At 36.3% G+C, this 27,733-nt stretch overlaps 1 protein-coding gene across 1 annotated transcript; it reads left to right on the top strand.

Moving 5' to 3' along the window:
• Positions 1-596: 596 nt before the first annotated feature.
• LOC148814225 (uncharacterized) lies at positions 597-25,973 on the top strand. Its single transcript, XM_088907047.1, has 15 exons — positions 597-681; positions 969-1,076; positions 1,485-1,652; positions 2,730-2,823; positions 4,265-4,421; positions 4,648-4,852; positions 5,104-5,282; positions 7,394-7,559; positions 8,241-8,402; positions 10,896-11,059; positions 14,039-14,220; positions 16,166-16,223; positions 17,904-18,056; positions 20,017-20,217; positions 24,925-25,973. The coding sequence occupies exons 6-15, from the start codon at positions 4,750-4,752 to the stop codon at positions 24,961-24,963; spliced, it is 1,407 nt and encodes a 468-aa protein (XP_088763173.1). The 5' UTR covers positions 597-681; positions 969-1,076; positions 1,485-1,652; positions 2,730-2,823; positions 4,265-4,421; positions 4,648-4,749; the 3' UTR covers positions 24,964-25,973.
• Positions 25,974-27,733: the final 1,760 nt, after the last annotated feature.

The raw sequence follows: 27,733 nt of genomic DNA, 5'->3' as shown, positions 1-27,733 counted from the left end.
TTTGAATGTTTAGCTCAAATCTCCATGGGTGATATTCTCCCAATTGGGCTGAAGGATGTTGTTGTCAACTTGATTTTGAAGCTGCCAAAAACGGACAGCTTGCATCATGTGAGCAATTCCTCAAGTTAATCTCTTTCTAGTGTAGTCCAAGATAATATAAGAAACTACAGTAAACATTCTAAATCATTGCTCAGTTAGTGTCTTTATGTGTACATAGAGTATATGAACTACACAAGACATTAGTCCTTTGTGAAATTGTTTTTTATGAGGATCATATGATCTATAGTAAATTCTGTCAGCTATAGTACACACTAGATCAAAATTGCCTTGATTTTTTTAATTTTAGACAGTTTATTGTTATCATGGCAGTCTTTCCATGTAAAGTCTCAGGCCATTTTGTACATTGAAGGTTTTTTGCCCCAGAATGAAAATATGTAATCAGATGCCTTCGCTTTTTATTGCATTTTTGCCCACGTGGTCGACTTGATTGTGAGATGGCTATTTTGTTTTTGTCTTTGGAGGCCTGGATGAAGGACTTTGATCCCCTTGCTGTCAAACTTATCACTTCAGTGCTTTATGGAAATGTGAAGCTACGTTCCAAATCCAGTCTCCTAAAGCCATCTGTTGAGAAAAGAGCACCCAGCAAAGAAACCACTGCTGAATACAAACTCCTCTTCAATGGTACAGTATGACATTAGATTCTCCAGCTGTTTACCATGTGGATTTTATGTTGTTTCTAATGTTACATATTCCCAGTTGATTGAAGGTTAACTTTTGACAAGTGTGTAGCAATTGTGCATTGTGTAGCGAATCAGAATTAAAATCATTATGTTCTCTTAGAATTTACTCAGATTCTACACTGTGCAGCATGTCTGTACTACAGATCACATGCATCCCTGTACATAAATGCAGTAAGAGTGTCCTTTTAGGGTAATATTGACTGTATATTGCTTTCCTCTTCTCTTGAGATATCTTTATCTTTGATGCCCTGGACCCATCTGATATCAGAGAAATCAGTTACTTGAAGGACAAACCTGCTGTTGTCATCAAGGTTATTTATGTCCCACATTTGTATGGTAAGGTCTCTTGGTCTCCTTATGTTTTATAAATCAATACTTTAAATTATTTTCTGTCAGGTTGAGGATATTCTTCCTTTTGCTTAACAGCTTGTGTAATTTAAACTTTAACAGACATTTTGCTTGTATTTACTTCCTTAGAAAATGTATATTGATATATTTTTTTATCCTATCTTATTGATTACCAAACAAAAATAAAAAAGATAATCGATTTTTTAAGTTTTAAGTTTTGTGTTATATACTTGTACAGTAATTATACTGTCGGTTGTGCTTGTTGGTAAATTATTTGCTTAACCGTTTAATGTTTAAGAATGCTCATTTCATTTTATATGCTGTACAGTATATGCCTACTGTAAAGACAAGCAGCTTTAATTTTTTACTAAAATACAGTGACTCTGTGGTTTATAGGCTCTGTTCCTGTGACACTGGGTTGGGTGAAAGCTGATCTGTTTTGTGAAGAGAAATCTGGACCTCAGACACAGTGGACCCCCAGTGTGTCCACAGCACATCTCATACTGTGCACTGGCGCTGACGTTGAGCCCTTGACAAACCACACTTCAACCCACAATTTAGAAGGTGCAGTGTGATTTAAACTGTATGATTGGTTCTCTTCTTATGCAAGGAAAGAGAAAACTCAACAATAAAGTATAGTGGAAACTGTGTTATTTTTTATAACGCATTTATTTGAAAGCAGTGCTTTCACTGTTAAGAAGTGTTTAAGTGATTTGTATGTCTAATATCGTTAGTTGCAAAGCCCATAATGCAAAGTGTATAAAACTCCGCAAAACAGAAGTATTGACCTTAAAATATATCTTTCCCCATCTGTTTTTTTCTAATAATATTCCTTTACACAAAGGATCGGTAATCTATTGCTGACCAAGATTTAACCCAAAATTGTTCTCCTCCATTGGAGTTGCTTAAACAGAATTCTTTGTGAATCTGTGAATAGTTTCTAGTGTATTCTGTTTTTTTTTTCTAGTTTTAGCCTAGTGTTTTAAGTTCCCTGCTGGAGTTGAATTCTGTTATTTTTCTGCAGAAATGTCAATGGTGTTGTAGTTTAAGAGAGACCTATCAAAGCAAACGTATTCACTTTCTTCCCGTGGCAACCCATTTAGCTGAATCACAAATGATGGATCACATTTTTTTAAAAAGTAGATTTTTTGCTCCAACAGAACACATATATGGGCGAATGAAGCTAAAGGTCAGGATAGACTGCAAAGAAAAATAAAAAACTAAAAGACAGGAAGAAAAAAAAACCTTAAATATTGATTGAGGAAAAATGTTCCCACTGTACTATGGCATGCCTAAATTAGTGGAGGTGCACAAAATTCAACCATGATCTGTTGGAAATGAATGGAATGAGGTCGCTGTATAGCCGGAGAACAGATGCAGAGTGCAGTGGCCTGATATTGCTTCTGAGAATCTCTCTTTCTGAGAGCTTTAGCTTTGTCAGTTGTCTCTTTTAGCTCTTTACCCCAAAGTAGTCATGTCAGTAGTACATGCCTTGGTTTTATGGCTGCTGAGAGAACTGTCAGTAGCTATGCATGAAGAGTTGTTTTCTAAAATAGCAGCAGAGAGATTGGTGAGTTAATTGTTTTGGAAACCTTAAGCAACAGCAAGGTTATGTAGAGAGTGAGCTGTTTGTTTCTACAGAGCCTCTACAGAAAGGATCAAATATCCAGGTCACAGTCTTCGATCCCTCTAAAGAGAGCCCCAGGCGAGGAGCCAGTCATGCTGAACTGCAGAGGTAAGTGCCAAAAGAAAGAACTGATCTGAGACTGGAAGTAGGTTTCCACTTGTAGCTGTGAAAAGATAATTTAGTGGAAAGGTATAATCATGTGATAAAATATGATGGAAATAAAACCCTGACTGCACAGCTTTTCAAGACATTTGTACTGAACCTTCTCTCTAAGCCCTATAATTTACAAAGCATTATTAAAGAACAGTTTTCTGAAAACCTGAAATATTTCTTTTTAAATATCCTTGCTTTTCACAGTTAAACCTTTGGCTTCTTCAGATTAACATGGCATCATAGGAGTACAGTAGGATCTTGGGGGAAAGTCAATATCCCTTTATTTCCCTTAGAAAATATTCAGTACATTTACAACCATAACCATTTGCCAACTTTTATTATCAAAAGTGACAATAAACTGTTTTTGTTAATCATTTATTCATTTTATTGTTCAGATATGAAAATACAAAGTCTCCTTATTGCCAACGTCAATAACAATATTCATGCACATACACAGACTCGTGAGAGCAATCAGCTTAGTCCCCGCCTGGACGTCAAGCATGCTTGTGCTTAATAGTGTTTGGCAACCTAGGGACTTTGTAGATTAGGTTGGCATTGTTTATGTAGTCAAGAGACAAAAGGGCAATGACTGATAGTAATACTCCATATAATTTTTTTTAAATTGCACTAGTTTACAAACGCAAGAATTTGGAAAAACTCCAGTTGGCGAAGAGCTGATTACATTAATACAGCTCTTATTTTACAGTAAAAGACTAACTAGGTATGAGAGAGTGAGATTTAATGTGTCCTCTGTATAATAAAATAGCTTGTTGACTCTCTTATTGGCTTGCACAGAGGGAGTTATTAAGTTCAGTACAAAGATGTAAAGTTTAAAAATGCAGCCACAGTTGTGTACTCTGTGAAAATCAACATTTTAAGGTAATGAAAAAATACTTTTTTTTTAACTTTAAAATAACGAGAGTACATTTTTCCATCAATGTCAGGCTTTTTTAATTATTTGTGATATTCCAAATGCTTTGAATTGGATTTGAACAGCACACTTTTAAAAAGGTTTTCTTTAGTACATTCCAGAAATTTTCTGGCAATGCTGAGCCGGATCAGGTCCAAGGTTGTGATGCTGTGGGCTGTGTACATAAAACTTTTACTGCCCTACTGCGTTAGCACCTGAGAAGTGAGAACTGAACATCAGGAAGTTGGGAAGAGTCATAAATATTTAGTATTTATCTGAAAAATATTTAAAATTTAAATATTCCCTTATAGTTTTACAAAATTATTATTTTTTCCCTTTTCAGAAAGGGTGTTTCAAGCTAAACGCAATGCTTCGTTTTCTAAATATGGCCCTGTATGTACAATGGCGTGTTGAGACATTTTAATGTGTTCAAAATGTCAGGCAGTTTTATTACAATGTGACACATGCCAAGTGTCTCTTGTGCAGTACCACTCTTCCACCAGAGGAACCTCGTTTCCTGTACCCTCCCTGGGTGCCCCACAATGCTTCATTGGCTGTTCCACACCAGTCCTCAGTCTTCCAGCCCTTAGACCTCTACATTGATTCAGTACAGTATATTCCAGACAACGCAACTATTGTAAAGGTAAGGTTATCTACAGATTGGCTTTCCTTAACAGCAGAACTGCCAGCTCCTTCACTGTTAAATAGCCAGTGTTTTACTGTATATAACGTCTTGGTTGGACAAGGATCTGGTTTAGTTTACTGTACCATTGCAAATGAGCAGTAAAAATGACTACTTTGTACCTTCATCTAGACATGTTGTTTGTTTTTAAGTACAACATGTTTTTAACTTGCCCTGTATGCTTAAGGTCACTGGGAGAATCCTGCAATCAGGTCAAGAAGACTTGCCTGACATTTCAGCTCTTCCGGATCTCAGCTCCCCGGCGAGAAGCCCAGAGTTTAACTTTCGCATGACAGTGAATCCAAGTAACAAAAAGCCATTTGGTCGTCACATGCTGCTTTTGCTGCGGGTCTACACTGTGAGCTCAGACACTGGAGAGCTGTGTGTCATAGGTTTGTATGGCAGTTTGGAATTTGTTTCATTAACGTCTCCTATGAATGACTGGCCTGATCGGGTGTCCAGTTCAAGGGCTGTGGGTGTTGAGAATTACACCCGTCTTCTGTGGTTAAGTCTGCACCAGTTTACACTAAAAAGATGTGGAGTTATGTACTTTGGAATACCACTGTTAATTAAAAAAAACACATTTCTTATCCAAGGTGATTCTAAATGATCAGGGTGATTTTATTTTGGGAATTTTATTCAGGGAACTGCATCATCCGTGTTTTTAATGACCAAGAGCAATTGAATGTGGGAGGACACCAACTCCGATTGCATGGGGGGATGCCGCCGAAAGACCAGATCCCCTTGACAGAAGCAGCCCTCAGTCACCAGCCTGTAATTCCCTGCTGCACGCTCCTAATCCGCATCTTACCGCACATGCCTGTAAGTAACCGCTGTAAATAGTCTCACACTTGAAGCTGATTCCTGTGCTTCAAGGACGAGTTTTGGCATCTGCAATCCCTAACAACAGGCTTGCATTTGTAAACTGTCTTTCTATCCCTAAAAAGACACACACTATATGACTCAAGAGCGGTTAAAAAAAAACAAACGCTGAGCAAAAGGTAGCACTTGACATATAATCTTATAATATATGTAATATATATATAATTTATATATGATAAAATTCTGAGATACATGAGAGTTTTTCCTTTAAAACAAGTGACAGATTACCGAATGAAGGCAGAATTATGAATGAGTGAATGTGGAAAATCATACTAGTTCAAAACAGAAAAGAGCTGTCATGGGATAAGATTGAGTGAGGAACTGCATCGTCAGCATTGGCTACAAAGGAACAAGTAAAGATTAATTCCATGCTGGAAATCAATGCGTGTCATATTCATAAACGTTTCAGAATGGAAATAACCTTTACATGTTGTGGAATATGTTCTTTTCCTACAAAGGGATTATAATGTCCAGCAGATGGCACTTTATGAAAACACATTTGCAATCAGCAGGAGTTTATGAAAACAAAATGAGGAGTTTTCCCACTGGAGCAAGGCTTGCTCATGCAATCCAGGAATGTTGCACTTTTGCCAAGGAATCTCATAGGCCTCCGTAAATCCATTTTCCAGGTTTTTGGTGCAGTTCTAAGGAATTCCATTTTGGAACAACATGTAGTTAGCGTAAGATTTGTATGCTTTATATTTATACTAAGAACTGAAAAGGTTTGGACAGCAAAAGAGTAGTATATTTGCACTAACCTTGCAGTCTGCAGATGGTAATACACCATTACATTGTGGCTAAGTATGTTTTTGACACACAACCATACCTGTTATACATGGAAATACTTAGGATAAAGTGTGATGGTGTGAAATTAAATCTTTAATTTTAATTTATAACTTAAAATACCATTCAGTTAGTAATTACAGAAAATTTGTGTGATAACTGGTGGATTTCTTTTTTCCATTAGGGTCTGCCCTTCAGGACTATTACTCTGAATGAGAGCAAACATTCTCATAATGAAGTATCTTAATAATTTTACCTTAGTGTTTAATGCAGCTTTAAGGGCAGAGAAGTTATTGGATATGTTTCATGCACCCCTGAGAAAAAATGATCTGAGCAATAAAATAAAGAGGTTTGCATCTGAGACAGTAATTCTAATAAGCGGTGTTATGCAGAAGAAGGTTGTGTGCAGTTGATTAATGTGCTTTGTGGAAAACATGCTTTAAATCGTCTGTGCATCAAGGTGAAAAAAATCATTCTGTTCTGACCTCTGTAAATTGCTGCCAATTCAAAGTCAGCTCACTAGGTCACAAGCTTCTTTCTAGTTGATGAGATCCATGTTTTGTGTCTCTTTTAACTCTGTGATCACTTTAATAAAGTATTTGAGATATGCTACATGTGTCACATTTATAAACCACAAATTGTTTATGCTGTTGCATTCGTTTCTAATAGATGATTCATGTGTCCATGCATCTAGAGAACAGTGGATGGAATTTTCAATCTACACGGTACACTCCAGTGTTTTGTAACTGCGCATTTAATGTACACAGATTAATAACTTAACTTCAGGATCCTGGATTCAATTCATGGCCTTGGGTATCTGTCTATGTGGAGTGTGCATGTTCTCCACATTTTTCCAAGCGTACAAGTTGACTCCCAACCCCCAAAGATGTGATCAGCAATTATACATTTCCCTTTCTGGAAAGCCCAGCAATAGGTTGTCATCACATCCAGGGGAAGAACAGATATATACCCAGTTTGCCCCCTGTGCCTACACAGTAAGCTCTGGCTTGCCCCGGCCCTCAACAGGATAAGCAGTTTTAATGTATTGAACCTAATACTGTATGGTAAACCACAGTTGTTTTTTTTTTCTTGCAGTAAGGGAGCTTTTAGTAATATCTCTCCACACAAGCTTAGTGGTTTTGCCCTTCCCTCATTTCTGTTTCAGAAATTTCTCCTCAAGCAAGGGCTAACCAACCACTGCAATGACAGTCCGCAACATAAAACTAAATGGTGTATCTCAATATCTGTTCAACTCTCCTTCCCTTTAGGATTTAAAACCCACTCCAAGCTATCTGAGTGGCTTTTACTTCACAGACCGAGCCAAACCCAATAAATCAGAGCTGGGCATTATCTCCACATTCCAGAGGAACAGAGACTTCCCAAAAACTGTAAAGGAAATGATGCAACAGCTGGAAAACAAAGAACACGCTAATGGTAAAGAACATGTGGGGAATGTAGCTGATTACCTGTGTTCGTGGTACAGTACAAATGGAAGCTGGTTTCATACATCTTATTTTTTAACTAACGCTGCCAATAGGCAGTTGTCTGAGGTGACATACAATTTACCTTTTTAATACATATGAACATGATCTCAATCGTGTATAGAAAAACATGTATTCCTTTTGTCACCTGTCAACATTTATTCCTTAATGTCACCTGAATAAATGTTGCTAAATAATCATGTTCTAAATTTTAGGAATCAATACTGCTGCTGTTTAAACTACTGTTGCTAGTTATCCAACACCAATAATTATTGCTTGCAACACCAGGAACTATAATAATAAAGAACAATAACAATAAATCATTTTTTATTGCAGAATACTGGAAGCATTGTTTTGTCATGCACTGTCAAAAGATGTTTTGTCATCTTTGCATAAGTTTTTGCTTTGTCCTTAAATCATTTTTTTTTTCAATTGTACTGATGCACTCGGTGAGACTGCATCTGATTAGTCACTGTTGTGATCTGTTTTGTTTAATTACTGCAGCAAATTATCCCGATGTTCAGCAGTGGGGCTCGGGAGACCATGACGGGCAGCATACAGTGATGTGACATTCCTTCTAAATTTATTCATCATGTCAGCTGTGCTTTTCTTTTTCTCTGTTCTGGCGCTGCAGTTCCGTCTGAGCTGTGGCTGGCCTGGTACGAGGAGAGACTGGATGCCCGAAAGCAGCTACCACCTCAGCACCCCCCCGCACACCTTAGTATACACCATATGGTGCGCTATCACCAGCAAGCTGGCATCCGTATTCGCATCACACAGGCATTCGGGCTGCCTGGTATGTAACATTTCAAGCATTCTAATGAAATCTGCTTTATTGGTTTTCACATCTATTATATTATTAAAGGGGAAACACTTGTTTTTAAACTATTTGCAGCCTATTGTTTCTGCACAATTAAAACAACGAATCATTTGAAAATTTTCCTTGTGCGTTTGTCAGCATTTTCTTTAACTGTCATCCTTCGTTTCACTTTTTCTGAGATGTGATTAATCCCATAAGAACATAAGGGAGGTTACTGGAGAGAGGAGGCCTTTTGACCCACCTTGCTTGTTTCCTGTAAGCCAGCTACTTGTTTTGAGGTTCCCAGCCAGCTGTTTCTTGCAAGAAACCAGGCAATCAGTTTTGACAGCATAGCTTGTTCCGGACTCTTACAGACCTCTGTGTAAAAAAAAAAACCTCCTGTTCACGCTCACTAAATGTACTTGCCAATACCTTTCACCTGTGTCCTCAGATTTGTGCTTCACTGTTGATTCTGAAGACGTCCATGGGGTTGACTTTGCCTTAAGAGTGTTTTAAATACTTGTATCAGGTCCCCATCCTGATATTTTGCCCTCGATAGTCTTTCCAGATTTAATCCCCCTTAAAGTGATATTTTGGTGTTCTTGAATTGCAGACAATTAGCAACAACGTTCCTTTAGTAGCTCTGGATATTAACATGACCCAGGGGAACGTAATTAGATTTTTGACATGGAGGGATTCCAAAAATGCCAAATATGAATGCTAAAAAGGAAGTCTTTCACCTCAGCTTCGTTCCTACCCTTGCTAAAGTCTACCTGTCTGTCTGGGAATTAAATGGTTACCACCTTATGTCACTTGATATTTTACTAAATACATTTAGTTAACAATAAGTTGGTTACCTGGCCAGTTTTGGCAGTACATTATTTATTACTGTAATTATTTATGGAGTAAAAACAGACTGGTATTATTTGTTGTTTTCTTCGTCTTCTTCAGAGTCCAAATCCAATCATCCAGTTTAGATTCATTTCACTGTCATTCCTAACTGGAATTAGAATGCAACACAGTCCTTGCCCTGAATTTTTCTAATATTAAAAATTTAATTTTTAATCCCTCTTATTTCTTTTTCTAAGTGCTTGTTTCTAATTTTAGCACCACACCCCAAGCTCTCTAATATGTCCCAAGCAAGAGCATAATTTTTCATTTAATAAGGTGCACCCTGCTAGATACAAATAACCCTTCAATTTTGCATAGCATTGCACCTGCCAGCTTTTTCATGCACAGATTTTATGCATAGATATTTTCATTGATGTCTGAACCCAGGGAAAATGATACAAAGTGCCACAGCACCACTTAAATACAGATGGTTTGTATTTTCTTAATTTGGCAGTCAGAAATTTGCCACAATTTTTTGTCGAATATTTTTCTGTCCAATCTCTGTACTGATTAATGCTAAGAACTGTAATGAGTATGTAACCGGTTTAAGTCATTTAAAATTCTATTGAAAGCATGTACTGCGTAGAAGATGAAACTGAGACTTGGAAGGGTGTCCTGGCAGGCAGTGACAGTGTAAATAAAATATTATACTCACACCATCTCGCAGAACAGGAAAGATAAGAGAGACTCAATTGAAAGTACACAGTGTAATATCATGAAAGCACATTAATATAAATATCCAGCAAACACCCTCACAATCAAGAGAAGGAGTCTTTTCAGTTTGTATTTAAAAACATGCTTACTCATCAAGAGGCGGCGTCTTTTTACACTTTAGGGAGGCAGCTTTGACTCCCATGGGCATGATACACAAAAGACTCTCCACAGGCAAGGCCAAAATAAATTAGGTTTTCAAATTTATTTTGAACCCTGGAGGTATTTATCTTTCTTCACTGGTTTTGTACACTGACTGCTTTTGGCCTAGCTTATCCACTAAAATAATAAGATTTGGAAAGAAGTACTTATTTGATATTTACACCAAATACACCACTGTTTTTTTAATGGTGCTTTTCTATGATTCATGTTGTGAGCAGTTTGTTTTTTGTTCTCAATGTAATTTGGTTGTATATGCATTTGTGTTCTTTCTTAAATTGTAGGATTACTTTGTATATACAGTAATTTCATCTCATTATTTAAAAAAAATGATTTGTTAATTTTGAAGCAGTAATACAGTACATTAACATACTTTGGTCTTTCCTGGAAAAATCTTCTAGTGCTGTACTTCATGCATAGTCGGTCTTATGGACTACAAATATTTTCATTTAGTATGGGTGCATATGTTTAATCATTAAAAAATCTTCTGGTCAGTTTGCCTTGTGTTCCAGCTGGATCTGTTTTCTCTCTTAGTCTATGCTGTTAAAAAAAATGTGTAGTATGTCCATTGACACCTTTGCAAAGTACAACTGTACATTGCGAATCCAAAATCGGATACAATGTTTTTTTTTTTAATACAGTAGCTGCGTTGTCTAAACAGGAATCAATGATAAATGAGGAGATCAGTGTCTTGATAACATTGTCTTCATGTTATCTCTGTCCTGTCAGCCGGCGGCCTCTATGTCAATGCTTTTGCCAGAATCCTGAAGGGAGCAGAAAGTTTGCACCTTGCTGAGCTGCCGCAGGGCTGGGGGGGCGAAGAGAAGTTTGTGACTCTGCGCCGTGATTTCACCAGTCTTCAGCGGTGCCCCCGGTGGACTGACCAATCCTCAGTGGGTATACCTAACCCATCGTCGTTTTAGGGGTTTTTTTTCTATTACTTAATCGCACTTAAAGCTTAACCTTAATTGAATAAAAAGTCCCTGCAAATTTGAGTAAATTATGAAACAAGGTTCGTTGCTCTCCGGTTCAGGTCTTAATTGATTTGCTCATTGCTTAGCCCTGTTTGTAATTGGAACACAGCTGACAGGTGACATTGATGGGTTGCCTCCGAGCCTTTTTAACTCGAGTTTCATTCACTTCTCCCTGTAACCTAATTTAGCCTCCTGTCTATGTGTGGTTTTTATATTTGCACATGGGTTATTTCTGACGCTTGTTGAACAAGAGACCTCCTGACAAATATTATTTCAGCGTATAATAGCAATGCGCATGCATGCTGCCTGAAAATCACAACTGCATTACACATCACTAAATGTTCCAAATTGTTATGATTTCAGACTACATCTAAAATGTGTGTGCAGGTGAATATTTTTGTCTTAATTCCATAATCACTTAAAAAGTATTAAATGTGGTTTGCAAAACCAGAAGGTATATTACACTCGGGTTGGGAGGACATAGGAAATTATTTTTTCTTCTACTTTGAATAGTCCGAAATTGATGTGCAATTCCTTAATATCTTCAAGTGCAATGAAGCCATCTGAACTTGTACACTGCAGCAATCTTCAAAACCAATTTTTCTCACACTCAAGTTAATTTTGACTTCTTTAAAGGCAGAATGTAGTGTCTAACTCATGCTAATTTATTGATTGTTGCATTTTTTTCATTTATCATTATTTTTAGTGTGCAAGGATGATAAGGATGCAAAAGTTCAGCTGAATTGATGAAATGCTAATTTCTCTTTTTCCTTTTTGTTGAGACTTTTGCTAGCCCTCATTAAGTTCTGTGTCTCACCAATATTAACCTATTAATTTAGCCCTTGCACTTTTTAGGCATACAGGATGATGTCTCGGTGAGATAAGTGTTTTTCCTTGTTTTTTTTTTACAAAATGATTATCTGGAACATGATTCATGTTCTTTTAAGCAGTGTAAAACAGTTTGTGAGTCATGACTAGATGTGACGTGTCAGTGTACTTTCTGGTCACCCCTTTGTGAGGAAGACACAGTACGAAGAATGCTTTGTCTCTTGTACCTGGTAACGTTTGATGTCTGTTATGTGGGAGACAAATCTGTTATACTGGTTTAGTTAATTAATGGAAAAGAAATAGAGCTCATTATGCAATAATTATAGACTACAGCACAGCAAGCTTTTTTTTGAGACTGTGAAGCCCTTTTGTTCAATGAATGGGTCTTTTTTTGAAGCTAAAGGTATGCTGTAACTCTCGAAAGCAGGACGAGCACTAGAGGCACTCACCAGAATAGTAATTATTTTTCGTAAATATGCATTTAATTAGTAGTCTGGCTGTGTATTCACACTTCACTTGTAGAATGAATTCTTGAACCAACGCAATACTTTCTTGGGCCTGGTTTAATAATCTTAAGAACAGCTGTATATGTAAATTAAATACCTACGAGTTGGATATAGAATTCAACTTTGGAGCCACATCATTGTGTTTTAATCTTAATCTTTTGATATTTTTTATCCACCTAATCATACCCACAATAAGGAGTGATTACACATGCAATTCAAACCTTTAGTCTTGTGGATCCCAATCTCAAGGTGCTACAGAAGGTGCAGAGTACTGTCTGAGAGCCAGTGCAAGAGCTCAGCTGACTGAATGAGCATGTTGAAATGGCCCAGTTGAAAATAATAGACGTGTGTCTTGCAGTTCCATCTTGCTGTATCTCGGTGGATGTCTTTAGAAGTCTGCATTTTCAAGGAAGGGAGTTAGGGATGTGCTCTTTAATTTAATTTAGAGTGCAGTATATCTGGATGTGAGGAGTCCCTACTGAATTGTATCTCCTGTTTGGCGGTCATACAGTATGTTGTTAAAAAAACATGATAAGAGGTTGTTAGATGTATGGGTGAGACGAGCGTAGGATGCCTGTAGAGTGTTCTCTCACTCCTTGGAACATATGGTCACAATTAAATCAGACAAGCTCTGCTTTTTCACGTTACTCTTCACACAGATAATGGCCATGTAAAAATGAGCACACACACTCATTGTGATGAGATTGTAGAGTCCCCTCAGAGCCCTTCTGAATTCACTTCTGAATGAGCATGCATGATAAGCCTGGCCAAGGGCACATGACTAAGTTACCTGTAAGGAATTGTGTCTATATCTCCTGTCCTTTGAGTTTGGGATGGTGCACTTACACATTCTCTCTATATTTGAATGTGTAAGGGTTCTGTAATTGAACAGCCTGTGATCACACGCCTTGAAATGCTTCTTCTCAATGCATTTTCACTGATCAGTGTTCTTCTTGCAGACTTTACTTTGCCCATGAAAGTGCGGTTTCTTGTGTAGCTCTATTAAAAACCATCTTTTGTAAGCTTTTCTGACGTCGCAAATGTACAGGACGTGCACATTGTTTTATTAAATTGTATTTATTTACTTAGTCTTGTGGGGCTCAAAATGATTTTAAGTCCATTTCTTGTTCCTACACTAAGGTTTAAACTCTGGATTTATTTTAGAAACATATTTAATAACAGCTGAGCCAGAGTTTTTCATCTGTGTAGTACTGTTATTTATATAGCATGTAAAGCAGAATATTTCTTCTGAAAATTGACAGCATTGCGTTGTAAGCACTACCTTCACATTGTTTTTTGGGAAGCACTACATTTAGTTTCGTCAGGAAAAAATGGTCATTTGTGTTCCTTCTAAATGAGTTATTGCAGACGAGCAGTGGTTAGAAACCATAGAAATAAAGCAGTACTTTATTGTGGTTCACAAAAGCCAGTAGCCGGAAATGTTATGCTTTTGTTTTAATACATACAGAAATTTAGACCAGCAGAAAATTACTAGACACTATATACAGTTTAGTGGATATATACATCTGTATGCATGTATTGCCCTTCTTCTATTCTCCCACAGGTTCTACACCCATACCATGATCCCCACACAGTCCTGCTGGTCCAGCTGTTCGCTCTCAGTGCTGTTTACAGGGCAGACCCCTCTGGCCAGAGGTGTGGGACAGTGAGTGCCCACAGTGGGGGGCACCTGAAGCTCGACTCCAAGTCACAGCTGGGCTGGGCCGTGGTCCCACTGTTTGAGGGGTAGGGGGATGAGCATTGTTATATACTTTATATAAATAACAGTGTAGTCTTACACTTACAGTACAAAGCAATTAACAGCCATTGTCTGAACAATGGGCGTTTCAACAGAAAGGAAACCCACAGATCCTTTGAAAGCATAAAGTGTTTTGTGGATGTTGCAGCACCAAAAATATTTTGCACTAATCATTAAAAATTATTGAAAAGATCTATCTTGTCTTTCACAGAACACTTAAGACTATCCTTTTAAATGAAGAGAAAACTATTATTTCATTGCCCACTTGCTGTAGAGTCATTAACGTCCGCAAATCTGGCTCATAATTCTTTGTAAAAAATCCCTTTCACTGTTTTCATTTAATGTTTAATCAGAAGGAAATAATAATGGATTTTGACTCATGGTAAACTAGTGTATAACATAAATATATTTTACCCTGACAGGTGTTTTCCCAACTTTATTATCCACACAGAGAGATAACATATACATATAGTAGGTGAGGTGGTTTGACAAAAAATGGAAGTTGTCCCATACTGTACATTGAAGTCGTCAATTGACAGATTCTAAAAGGGAAAAGGGTACAAAGCAATATAAGTCTCATAAGATAATTATTTTTACCAATCCTTTAACAATTTTAAGTCTTGAATTTAACATTGTTTTGTTCAAAGAATAGAAAAGAGAATACATATAAAAGAGCTATCACCAAAAAGAAACACAAAAACAAAAAGTGGGCTGATTAAGATAGACAAGACAAGACTAGTATACCAGTCTCCTATGATTGAGTTTTTATGTGTTGTTTAGACCCATTAGGAACATTTTTCATGCCTAATGTGTGATAATAATTTGGGAGTCATCGCTGAGAAAAATAATTTAGATGCTAAGCATATGTTTGTTATATTTCCGAAAGCACTGAACTAACACACAAAAACGTGTGTATCTAATACAGTATGTACTGGATACATCAGAAAGTGTTGGCCGTAATCTTCATCTGGATCCACAAGCATGGAATTGTGTATTTTCCGTATGAATGTATTTAAGTGGTCCGGTGTTCTTGGCTTTGAGATGAACAGAAAGAACCATGCCATACGGAATCTCAGCCAGGACAACCAAATGACTTATCCAGGCCCATATAGAAACAATATATACAGTAGGAAGTCATGAGAAACCCAGCACTGCGTGCAGCTTTATAGTATGTGAAAAAGCCTGGAAGATATGTCATTGAAGACAAAGCATTGTCAACAAATTTCTTAATAGCACAACCATCTGAGTGAAAATCATTACTGTCTTTTTCAATAAACCAACCACTCCTCTGAGTATGCAGTTAAGCCAGGTCATGCACAGTAATTTAGTTATTAGAACTTTTTTCCTTCACTTTTCATTATATAGGCCATTCCTCTACAATTGTAGCTATTATACTAGAATATTGTTTTGCTTCTCTGTATTTCAAATTTATTTTAATGAGAAAGCTTTCTAACCACATTAAATTGTGTTCATGTTTTTAATGAGAAGGATCTTTACTGAATGGAATTATTCTGCACTTTCATTTAAACTGCTAGTGTACTGAAGATTATTTAAAAGTGTTATTCTTAATTTAAATTCCTTTAATATTTATTATTAACAGATATTAAAGTGATTAAGATAAGCTAATAGCACAAATAAAGTAAACAGAGCTATCTTCATGATAGGTCACCTACAATTATGACGTTTTTTTTTCTTTGGAAGTCCCAGCATTTCATGTGCTTGTTTGGACAGTGATCCAGTCTCAGTGGGTAAAAACATATTCAGTATTGTTTTCACAGTAAGTAATGTCTCTTTTATTAGAACATGCTGTTAGATGCAATCTTCTGTGTTTTATTGTCTGACTAGGAAACTTTTAGTTTCCAAAAAAATAAGTGCATTTTTGTTCCTCAGTAGGGAATTAGTTTTGTTTTCTTGTGTTTTTATTTGCTGCAGTCCTTATGTCTGGAGTGGGATTCACCATGTGCCCATTTTCCAAGGAAATCCTGGTGGTGTGAGTGCTTCTTTTGCTCAGCTTGCATTGCAAAACAATGAAAAAACAGTAACTGTGTTCTATTAAGTTACACTGCAAGTATATGATTCATGTTAATTCCTCTTTTAAAATGGATAAAATGTGTTTCTTTGTACAAAACAAAGAATAGAGCACATATTTGATGTCAGATATGCTGCATTTGTCCAACAGATCAGGAGAGAAGTGTTTGGTAACACACTTATTTGAGAGTACCGTTTTGATCCGAGACAAAACTGTAAACAGTGGGATCACCTATCGGGACGGACAAGCAAAGTGTGCCAGCTGCTAAGCTATAAAAGAGCTAACTGCTCTTCTGCGACTACTAAAATATCATGTGACCTGTCATATGTAGGACAGCAATACATTTTCTGATCTTAACGTCAAATCAGGTATTAATTAGGAGGGTGACACTGTCTGTCCTTGACCAGTAGCTATAATTTTGCTTGCAGCCATCTGCACCAAGGTGCACAAGCTCCTGTAATGCAAAGAAGCTTGGCAGGAAAATGTAGGAGCAAACTCTGACTCTACTGGAAGCAATGTGGGTGTTAAGTTATTGTGCCAGGGTTTTTTTAATGGGATTTTTGTTGGTGTGCGTTATTTCTTCATGTCGCCAAGTTTTAATTTTAAAACCATAACTTCAGTAACAGCCACTTGGTGTATGAATGAGAAATGATGGCAGTTGCTTTTCTTTATTGAAATATTTTTAAAGAGGATACCTTTAACAATTATAAACTATGGTTACTGTTTTTTTCCTGTTGTGTGTTCTTGTTAATGAAAATAAATTGAAAAGAAAAACACAGTTGTACATATTAAATACAGTGGCCACACCTTCTAGTTGAACACTTTTTGTTCTTGGCAAGCGAGTTGGAAATATGATAGTGAGTTTCATGTTCAAATGTATAGGGATTTTGTTTTTAATTTTCAGCGATAAAAGTGTTTAAGGACCTCACTTGAAAACCACCCTTTGGAATTGTATGTTGGTTTGTTTTGCACATTTAAACACATGCTTTACAAAACATCTTGGCACACATCAAAGTCAATGCAAAATTATGTGAAGCATTTTTTATGGTTTGTAATTCAACTTCTATTTTACTTTAAAAATAGATTTGGGATATTTACAGGTCATTGTTGGATGGTGTCCTAGAATTATATTTCTATAGAGAAAGCAGTAAGTGTATATACAGTAAATAAGCAATGCATATTTAAGACTTTTAGCCACATATGTAGTCTTTTTAAATTACCTCTTGTATTTTCTGTCTCCTAATGATGTAATACCAATGTTAAATTATTGTCATTTAAACAATCCATTTATGAATGTCATCTGGCTTTTCAATATGTAAATACTTCACAACATTAAAATTGTGTGACACATTATCTGATGATTGTTCTTTCATGCACATCCTGTTTTATTACAATATATTATTATATGGACCTCTTAGTACTTTTTTTACATCGAGAGAGATTATTAACACCACTCTTGTTTAAAAAGAACAAAGTTCTTTAAAATTAAGAAATTAACTAGGGCTGTTGTGACTATATAAATTAAAACAGCCCTTCTCGTACTGTAATAACATTTAATAAAAACTCTGGGGAGGTGTGAAATATAAAAATCTGCTTAATGAACTACATAAAAAGTACCTCATTTGTCTTTTTTTTCACCAGGGATTTCTTGGGGCTGCGATATCCATTCCTTTGAAAGATGCCATCTCACGCAGCCTGAAAAACAAGGAACTGAAGCCGCAGAAAAACTATGGGAGTGTGGCGGTCGAAGTTTGGGATGGACACTATTTTGACGATGAACGCCATGATTTGCCTGTAAGCACCGATGCACAGACACTTCTACTTCACCATAAAATCCACAGGAACTGATTAAAGCAGTAGGCCCTGTATCCCTGACATCCATCTTCCATCCTCTCTGTCATGACTCATAAAGTCATAAAGCAATGTCACACGCAAGGATGTTGAAGAGCAGGCATTAGGAATCTTTATGAGACCAGTCGATGATATGGGTAGCCTCCTTAAAGGGTATTGCTCTTAAATGTCATTTTAATGGATTTCCCTTCTATTTTACCTCCCTTTTATGCTTTTTATGATATTTTTCTTTCCTTCGTGTACTTTGGAAATCTGCTTCTTACTGAAACTCATTTTTTCTCTGGCTTGTGCCATTTTTAGTTCTGGCTCTCATTTTTTTTTTTGTGGGAAACACAAATTGCGGCTGTGATGATTCCAGCGCCGCCCAGTTGACGCAAAACATTGCAATATCATTACCAAACACTGCTGGGACGTTGTCGTTATGCTAGAGAAAACATTTCAGACAGCATGTTTCTTTCAGCAGTGCTACAACAATTAAGACACAATATTGTAGCCATTTGCATTGTGCATATATAGTATTTTTAGAAGACATTAAATGTGAATGTTTTGCACACATTATTAAGATGTGATGTGTAACTATACTAACAGCATTACAGTGAGCATTACATTATTAAGCTTATATTATGGTGCCGGCAATATGATAAAGAATACTTCCCTGAAGTCTACATTTCTGTACAAAGCTGCGATATTTTATTATTAGCTGACTGAAAACATATTCAGCTGTAGAAAAAGGCCTCGTAGCTAAAGGGTCTGTTTGATTTCCCCTCAATGCTTAAATGTATCCAGTAATATATAGTAATTATGAATAAGTGACTGTTGTGCAAAGTTGAAATATGCATGAAATTGTTAAAATTTATTATCACCTTTCCTTTCTGTATGGCACTGTTTTTGATTTGGTATGTTTTTATATAGGATGAAGCCTTCAATACTCTGTAATACTTTGAATTCCGTTGCTTTTTAAAAAAGACACCATGTCTTGCCCGTGACAGCAAAACCTTGATTGAATCCATGAATGTTATTTTTTTTTAACATGTACTGGAAAACGTTTGTGCAGATTTAGCAAGGAGAGAGCAATTTATCATTATTGTTCTGGTTATTTTAAATTCTTAGATTGAGCTGTTAATTTAACTAGGATTCCATAATAATTAAGAAAATGTAAGATGTCAGCAGGGTATTTAAAATGGGCATAAAAGTAAGCCTATGTCCATCATATAAGTTATAATGTAAAAATATCGCTAAAAGTAAAGGATGCAAAATATAATCTTAGTTTATCAGACATTTTATTGTTTTTCAAGTATTAGATAATTTTGCCAAGGCCCTCAGTGCAGTGGGAGCTGAGACCTGCAGTTTTTTTCCACACTTGTCTCCCTAGTTACCTAACTGACTGCTCTGTTTGAAAACAGACAGCTTTAAGGTTTTCTTTTACCAGGACTATTCATAGCTGTAGGTCTTTCATGCTGAGAGCTGAAATAGGAAGATCTGGGGTGGGATGAGTTGTCTGACCTGATCAATACTAAAACGTCAATGTGAACATGAGAGAGCACAGTCTTATTGAATGCAATCAAGGCTGAATGTCCTAAAGTATTGTGTCATTAAAAATTCTCATAAAACATCGTGCTTTCTATGATACAAGTCTACCGTGGATATACCTGAATTATTTATGAAACATTCAATTCTGATAAGTGAAGTCAGAAGTGTCAGCTCCATGCTTTATATAGTTTAGTCACAACAGCAGAACCAAAAATAGAATTACAATTTAAAAAAAAACTGTTTTGGTAATTATAAATTCTTAATGAAAAATAACAAGATGCATTATTGCAAACAGTGGATGCTTTGAGTGTGGCTAGTAATAGGGTTAGCAACTCAAGGATTAGCAAGTCAAGTATCTTTTTGTACCAAACAGGTGATTGATAGCCTTCTGACTGTGCACAGTAAGAAGAAGTTCCTGAAAACACAGTCGAGGAAGTCAGGAAAAGAAATTTCCCAGCTGGTGCTACAGTGCTTGAATCGCAAAATTAGGAAGCAGGGGTGCAGCAGTGAAGAGTACCAGCGAGAGGAGCAGTTTTATGAGGAGGCGATGGGAAATACTTTTTACGCACTGATGGTGAGTATTGTAGTGTTTCTTAAAGACCTGTCTGTGTGGGATTTCATGCCTTTTTTGTATGTATTTTTTGATTATATTTATGTATTTATTTCATTTATATGTTGTAATGTATTTCTATGAAAGAAGACAGATACATTCTCTGCACCAAAAGGAAAGACAGAAAACAAAGTTCGGTATTGTGAAAATATTAAACATTGATTTTTTTTTCATCAGCAAAGATTCAAATAGCTCTCTTGTTGGTGGCTGATTTTTGTAGGTGCCTTTGTTACCTGTGCTTCATAAGCGGCTGTTCAAGTTGCATGTTGAGAATACGGTGAATTTGGGTTTATTCCTTCCCTGAATTAAGCCTTCCCTGTCCCTATTGATGAGAAGCATCCCCACATCATGATGTTGCCACCACCATTAACTGGACGGATGGTGCTGTCTAGTTGATTTGTTGTGCTGGGCTTGCACCTGAACGCTTTGCTTTTAGACCAAAAAGTTTAGTTTTTGTCATGTCTGGCCATTGGCTTTTAGCCATGTGTGCAGTCTATCTTGAGTCTTCTTCAGTAAAGGTAAATAAGGTGTACCTCTTTCAGTAATGACTTCTTTTCTGCCACTCACCCATACAGGCCAGCTTTGTGTAGGGATTGGGATATGACTCCCATCGTAAACAGAGACCTTTGCAGATCTTTCAAAGTCATGTTGGCTTCACAGTGGCAACCCTAACCTTTTTCTGCTTGTTGCCCCCTCAGTTTGGAAGGATGGACTATCTAGCAATATATCCTTGAGAATAAAGGCACTTTGTGTAAGTGTCGTAATTAAAGAATACTGTTGGACTTTTTATAATGCTGTACTTAAGTCTTAACAGTGTTAAAACATAAGAAAATATGTACAGTTACAAATGAGAGGCCATCCAGCCCATCTATCATGTTTGTTTATTCTTCACAGTTGGTAATTTATTCAGCCATTTCTTGAAAAACCTCAGGGTAATACGTCTTTGTAGTGTGTTTCATACTCGCACAACCCAGCCAAAGAAGTACCTCCTGTTTTCAGAGCGGTAAGCGCCTCTCGGAGTTCCCCCTTGTGTCCCCTGGTTCATGTTTCACTGTCGTATACACTATACATCTGACCAAAGATAAAACATTAAAAATGGAATTTATTAGCGACACTAAAAACAAGTTATTATTTAATGGCCTTATACTACTTTCCTGACCCTCCTTTTGTAAATGTTTTTTTTTTGTGGGAGTGCAAAAAATAATAGTTAAGCTTGTGCTTGTCCTTGTTCCCTTATTTCTACATGGCTTCCTATCTCGCAGAACTCAGTGTTTTGAAACACGCTCCAAAGACATCTTGTGTGTTTCTTCTGACTAATCAAGTAGTTGATCATAGAGACAGGTAATTAGTCCTGTGCCAAAAAACCACTGGCTGTGAAACCCCGAATAATAAGAATGTATCTGCACAGGTGTATGGTGCTAAAGTATACTGCAAATTACACTCATTTTGAGTACAAAAGGCCATTTGTGTCTGAAAGATCAAATTTCCCATTTTCCACTGATCCTTAAGGAATGAAGGACTCTCATGAACTTCATGGCTTTTAAAGCAACCTGATTCATGTTTCCAGAATTCTCAAAGACATTGACAAAGTCTATGAAAACCATACTTTAGGTTACAGCGGAGATCATTTGGATAGTTTACAGAGCTTTGATCTTACATCAACAATAAACTGTTCCAAATATCATATCTGTAATCACTTACGTATCTAGCAGCCTTCTAAGTATGAACAGTAAGGAATTGATGCTGGAAATAGTCAACAAAACTGATTTGAAAGCAGATTTTAATTGTTTTTTAAAAAATCAAAAAGAAAAATTCTACAGAACAATATGCTTAGAAGTTACCTCATAATCATTCAAAGTGTCGTTTTGAGTCTTTGGTTAAAGGAAATGAAATGCATAATGTATTAGCAGTGAAGCAGAAATTATTTAAATAATGCATTTCTTCTTTGCTGTCAAAGTTTACGTAATTTATGCCACAGGAATGTTCCACATGACATAATTACAGACAGGAAGCACAATATTCATAGACCAGTCATCACTGATTAGGTAAAGAGTAGTCTTTTGCAATTTTCTGCTTTTTATAAATATCATTTTTGTTGAGTCTTTTCTGTTGGGCTGTATGTTTTAAAATATTCTCAAAATCATGTTGCTTTGCTTGTAAGAGTGATAGACCAAAACTTTCAGATGTTTTTTTTTTGAAGGAATGGTTTGACAAAACCGCTAGAGTGCAAGACTGACTGAATAATAGCTATTTCATAGTCTAGAATCTGTGGCAAAAACCTATATTAAATCTAGCAGCAGCACAGACGGAAAGATAAACTTTATTATTGAAATGGAGAGCCTCACTTTAAAATAAATAGTGCAGGGGTTGTGTTTAATGCATTGTGTTTTTCTCGCAGATTTATCTTGTCATTTTGAAAAATTGCTGCTATGAATGAGCTCTTACAGGCCACCTTTATTATGACACCAACATGTCTGTTGTGAAGATGGGAAATAAGCAGAAGCCCCTTGCAATGCATAAACTCTTCTTCAAGAAATCACAGCACATTTTGGGCATTAGCATTGGTACATACTGCTTAGATCATGGGATATCAAATTGAGGCTTTTTTTTATTTAGTTTGATTGCAAATTATTGTTCACAGTGATTTTCATTAAGGTATCTGTGGAATAGCTTCTGTGTATTATCAGTTTTCAGGTGTTCCCCTTATATGAAATCTCATCTGAAGGTGTTTAATTAATTAAACTAGTGTTTTTTATTTCTTTGTGAAAAGCCCCTATTTAAGTGCACAAAACAGAAAAATACAATGTCTTTCATACCTAGATATAAGTCTAGAATACGTATCAAATGACTGTGTTTCTTACGAACCAGTTTTCTTATCTCGGTTACCACAAGTAGTCAAGTCATGCTTACTGTATAAATATAAACAGAGTGTTCAAAATATACTAAGGAATAGGTTGCATGAATTTAGATCATGTTCACACATGAAAAGGATAAAGCACTGGACTTGAATTTGGCCATATTTTTCAAAGTTTTCCAAAAATCAAAATTCACAATTCCGTTTCACGCTTCTGAACTAAAACTCTAGTTTTCCAAATAAATAATTTTCCAAATTTTCATTTTTTTTTTCTATTTTAAATCATATTGCAATTGCTAATTTTATTAAACAGAGCGAGAATTTCACGGGCTCAGTGCTTAAGTTTAGGAAGCATTTTAGTGTGAAGGACTGGTTAAGACTCTGAACTGTAAGGTTATAGGTCCAAATCATGTGAGGTAAAACTTTTTTACCCTTAAGCCAAGTACTTCACTGAAATTGATCCCATTAAATGACCACCTGCATAAATAAGTATAAATATATTTTGCTTTGAATAAAAGCATCAGCCAAATAAATTACTAATAACCCTTTAGAATGGCAAGTGATAACAGCTTTTCTGCTGTATTTATCAAACAGTGCTTCTGATTCCCTATTCTAAGAAACATCTGTTTCAAAGATAAATTTGCTAACCTTTAACTATTCAGGAGCTGTTTCCTGGGTGATTTGCTGCTTTCTTTCCAACACTACCACTGTAATAAAGTTTGATTTTCTTTCTGAGCTAGTGTGTACACAAATATTGTTAGCCTCCTGACAGTTCAGTTTTATGAATGACTACTGCACTGTAGAATTGATGTCATTTAAGGTTTTCCTTAATAACTCCTCCATATTTCTACATCAAGGATGCAATTTGAAGTAAATATAATGCTACCGTTATGTTGAAGGTATTTTGCTTAGCTTCCTTAAACCAGGGCAAAAAAATATGATCTGAACAGGTTATGTTATTGTTTGCGATTTTCTTTCTTGGCTAAAAGGAATCTGTCTGTCTCTGAAGATTTAGTTCCTGCATTACTCTTGGTCTTTTGTCATTTTTCATCCCTGCAAGTGAGTTTTTTTTTTGTTCTTGCTCAAAGAGAAATGGTCTGGGGCTCTAGAGGGTTGTAATCCCAGCAGAAACGAGCGCTCGTTTGACTTCAGGATAAGTGTTCCAGCGCTGAATGAAATTGCTAACTCTAGCATGCAGCACATGCTAACAAAAGGAGACTAATCAGTTGTGGAAATGTAGCTGTTGTTGTTGAAAAGAAAAGTCAAACCACAAATTGAATTTAGGGTATTTATATGCAAGGCTTTGTCTATACTAAACCGTGGTAGGCTGAACAAAGATAGAGAGAGGAACAACCTAAAAAAGTACAGAAACTTTCAGGCCAGTCCCATGGAAGAGAAAAAATGAAGGAAGGAAGGAGAGAGAGAAATGAAGTTTCAGGCAGCGTGCCTCTGCTCCCATGTCATTAATTATGTATCATTCCATCAAAATCTCTCTAAATGCATCATGAGAATGGATTGGTTCACTCTGCGATTTTCAGAATGAAATAAAAAGAAAAGCACAAATTTCTTATCAAGACCTCATTAGTTTATCTAAAATGTCAAATGTTTACTCTATTGGATATTCACTTAAGGAAGATCAGTGACATATTTTCTTGTAATGCAAACTAGTTTCCTTAAATCATCCCAAAATTCTGTTTAATTTGCAGTGCATTTACAATAACATGAGTTTTTTTACCAAGGAGAATGCTGGGCTTTAGAGGGTTAAATAATTTCTGTATCTTTTCACTGGGCTGATGCTATTTCTCGTTTCTCTGCAGGAAACAGCTTTGATGAATGCTGGGTACGGACCTCTCTGAGATGAATCACTGACTGTGAAAAATGTTTTAAAACATGGAAATTTCATTCAGTGCTGTTCGATACAGTTTTCCCAAAACATTCAAATGGGCTTGTCTAGGAAGTAATCACAATCAAAAAAAGCAAAATCTTGATTTTTCCCTTTTTTAATTATTTGCAGCTAGTGTCAGATTATTTAGTAGTGAGTATCATTGACGTTTATTGATGACTTCTCCCAGTCTGTGAATCGCTCAGAGGTGGCTTTATATGAAACATGAGTGGTATAGCAGTTGCTTGGCTTTTTTGCAGTCAATTTGAATTCCAAAGAGGATTGGCGCTTGCTTACTGCACTGTGAGTCATACCTCCAAAAGATGAAGTTGTTATACAAAGCAAGGGCAGAAAAGAGAAAGGCAGACACAAAATAAATTACAACACATCAACGTAAAGGTCTTATGTAAATGGAAATGGCTTGATGTCTTTTATTTGAGTTGAAAACCTTATATAAAATGCCCATCAAATGCTAATTTGGCAGATTTAAGACCACAGGGTCATGGTAAAAGCACATAGCTTTTAGTAGTTCAAATAGTTCAGTGGGACTGAATGGCTTTTTAGGTAGAGATTCAGGATTTCACTAAAATCTATGGTCTATTATCCCTTAAGAATTACAATGCTATGTGATGGGTTTAATTGCCATTTTCTGTGTCACAGATGATATCATAAAGTGTCAACAGGCATTGTGATGTCTTTACTTCTGTACCATGTGTGGGTCATTTGTAATTTGCTACCATATTGCACCTGGGGTGAAGCAGAAGTGAACAGAGTAAGGCACTTTGTGTCACATATACTTTTTTTAATGTTAGCAAACCCTCTACATATTTTGTACCAACAGGCTAATCAAATTATTATTTTTTCCCTTATACCAATAGTTAAATTTTTGAAAATTGCAGTTGACATTTTGGAGGAAAATACATTTTAAGCAATAAGGAGTGCTGATATTTCCTGGTTTGATTTCTTTGTAATAGTAATAATATACTGTATATGATGGTTTTAAAATAAACGTTATTTTAAGCAATATTGATTATAAATATTCTTTGGGATCTGTTGGAATAAGAAGTGCTATACTGTATATACAGTAGGAAATTGCCTATTTGATTAATCATTGAATTATAATTAAAATATTACAATGTGAACTTATTTTCTGTTAGCCTTACAACAATTCTGCTATCCACACAGCACATAACAAGGGGTGACCATTATAGATTAAGGCCACTGAGATCACATTAATCTTTTGCATCTATCCTTCTTAACATATATTTGCATGGACATCTTATCTGCCTCTTTCTTTTTATCTGTTTAGTAGTTCAAGGTAAATGCAATTAGAAATGACAATACGTTTTGTAACTAATATGAGTTTTGTGCCATGTGTAGTATTGCAAAATGTATTCTCACCGCGCAGAGCAAGGCAGACAATGTGCTCCTACATTTTTATGCATTTATTTTTTTCCTCAAACATAAGATAACACGAATGTAAATTTCTGTCCCACACACACACACAAAACATTTGCAGTTTAGATGTAATGGACTTGCTTTCGTCTTGTCTGTTTGATATAATTGCTCAAATTAAAGATGATGATGGCTTCTCCTCCCTCTCCTGTTATTTGGATAGTATAAAACCAGATCAAGGATATAGGAAATGGAAGTAGCTCAGCAACCATCTAATTTGTAAACCAAATTGTCAATGAACACATAGCTGTAATGCTATTCACAACCTGCAGAATAGTTCTCAGAGCCTCCACTCCTCTAGTGTTGTGTGCAATACTTTCTTCCCTTGTCTTCGAAACAAAGAAATATGTCAGTTTAGTCAACAAAACACACAAGAGCGGGTTTGTTTTCCTCCTTTCCGGAGAAAAATAACTCACCAGAGTGCAAGTTTAAAATTGAATTTCATTATGTCGAAAGACAAGCCTCGAACATGACCACTAGACACGGATGTCTTGTGCCAGCGTATTACACCATTTTGTGCACCATTGAAACAAACCATTGAATGCTGTCACATTTGTGGAAATAAATAAAGTCGTAAAGCCAGATTATTTTAAAAATAAAAGCCTCTGTTCCCTGCCAGCCTTATTTGGTAGCGTTATATTTTCTAGTTATGGGACAAAATGTTCTGGGATCTGTCCCTGCAGACTCAGACTGGGACTAGTGTGTATAGCAATGGCTCTTTCAGGATTGCTATCCTCCATCTGGGAACAAATTGGATTCTGATATTATACAACGGTTTTGTAGATGAATGCATCACTTCGGTCCTCAGTGCTGCTGTTTCCTGCACTTTATATCCCCTGTTAAATTACATGTATGGAGTTTTCCAAAGAAGCCCTGAAAAAAACAATGTCATTCACTTATACATGTGTGATATTCTTCATTATGTTTCTGTTCCCAATAGCCTAAGGCTGTCTTTAATACACAGCAGAGTAATGCATCTGTTTCACTCAGCAGGTTAGTGTTTAGTATTTATATAACAGAGCATTGGAACAGGTGTTATCTCAAGGAACATTTCCATATTCATTTTACTGCAGCGCAATGAGCCTGCATTCTGTGGACAGATTGATTGCTGAACACTTTGGTCACTCCAGCCCTGCACACTCAGGGCAGTATAAACAAATGTTTCCCTGTGCTGTCTGGCTTTCAAATAGACAGACTGTTCTGAGGCAGGAATAGCGCTGGTGTGAACTTTCCAAATTTTTGTGGTGACGAATTCCAAAATCTCTGCTGGTGCTGTAGATCTAATGAAT

This window comes from Atractosteus spatula, chromosome 27, assembly GCF_055471065.1.
Source record: "Atractosteus spatula isolate fAtrSpa1 chromosome 27, fAtrSpa1.hap1, whole genome shotgun sequence".
NCBI classification, from domain to species: Eukaryota; Metazoa; Chordata; class Actinopteri; order Semionotiformes; family Lepisosteidae; genus Atractosteus; species Atractosteus spatula.
This window is presented reverse-complemented; position numbering and strand designations above follow the sequence as displayed.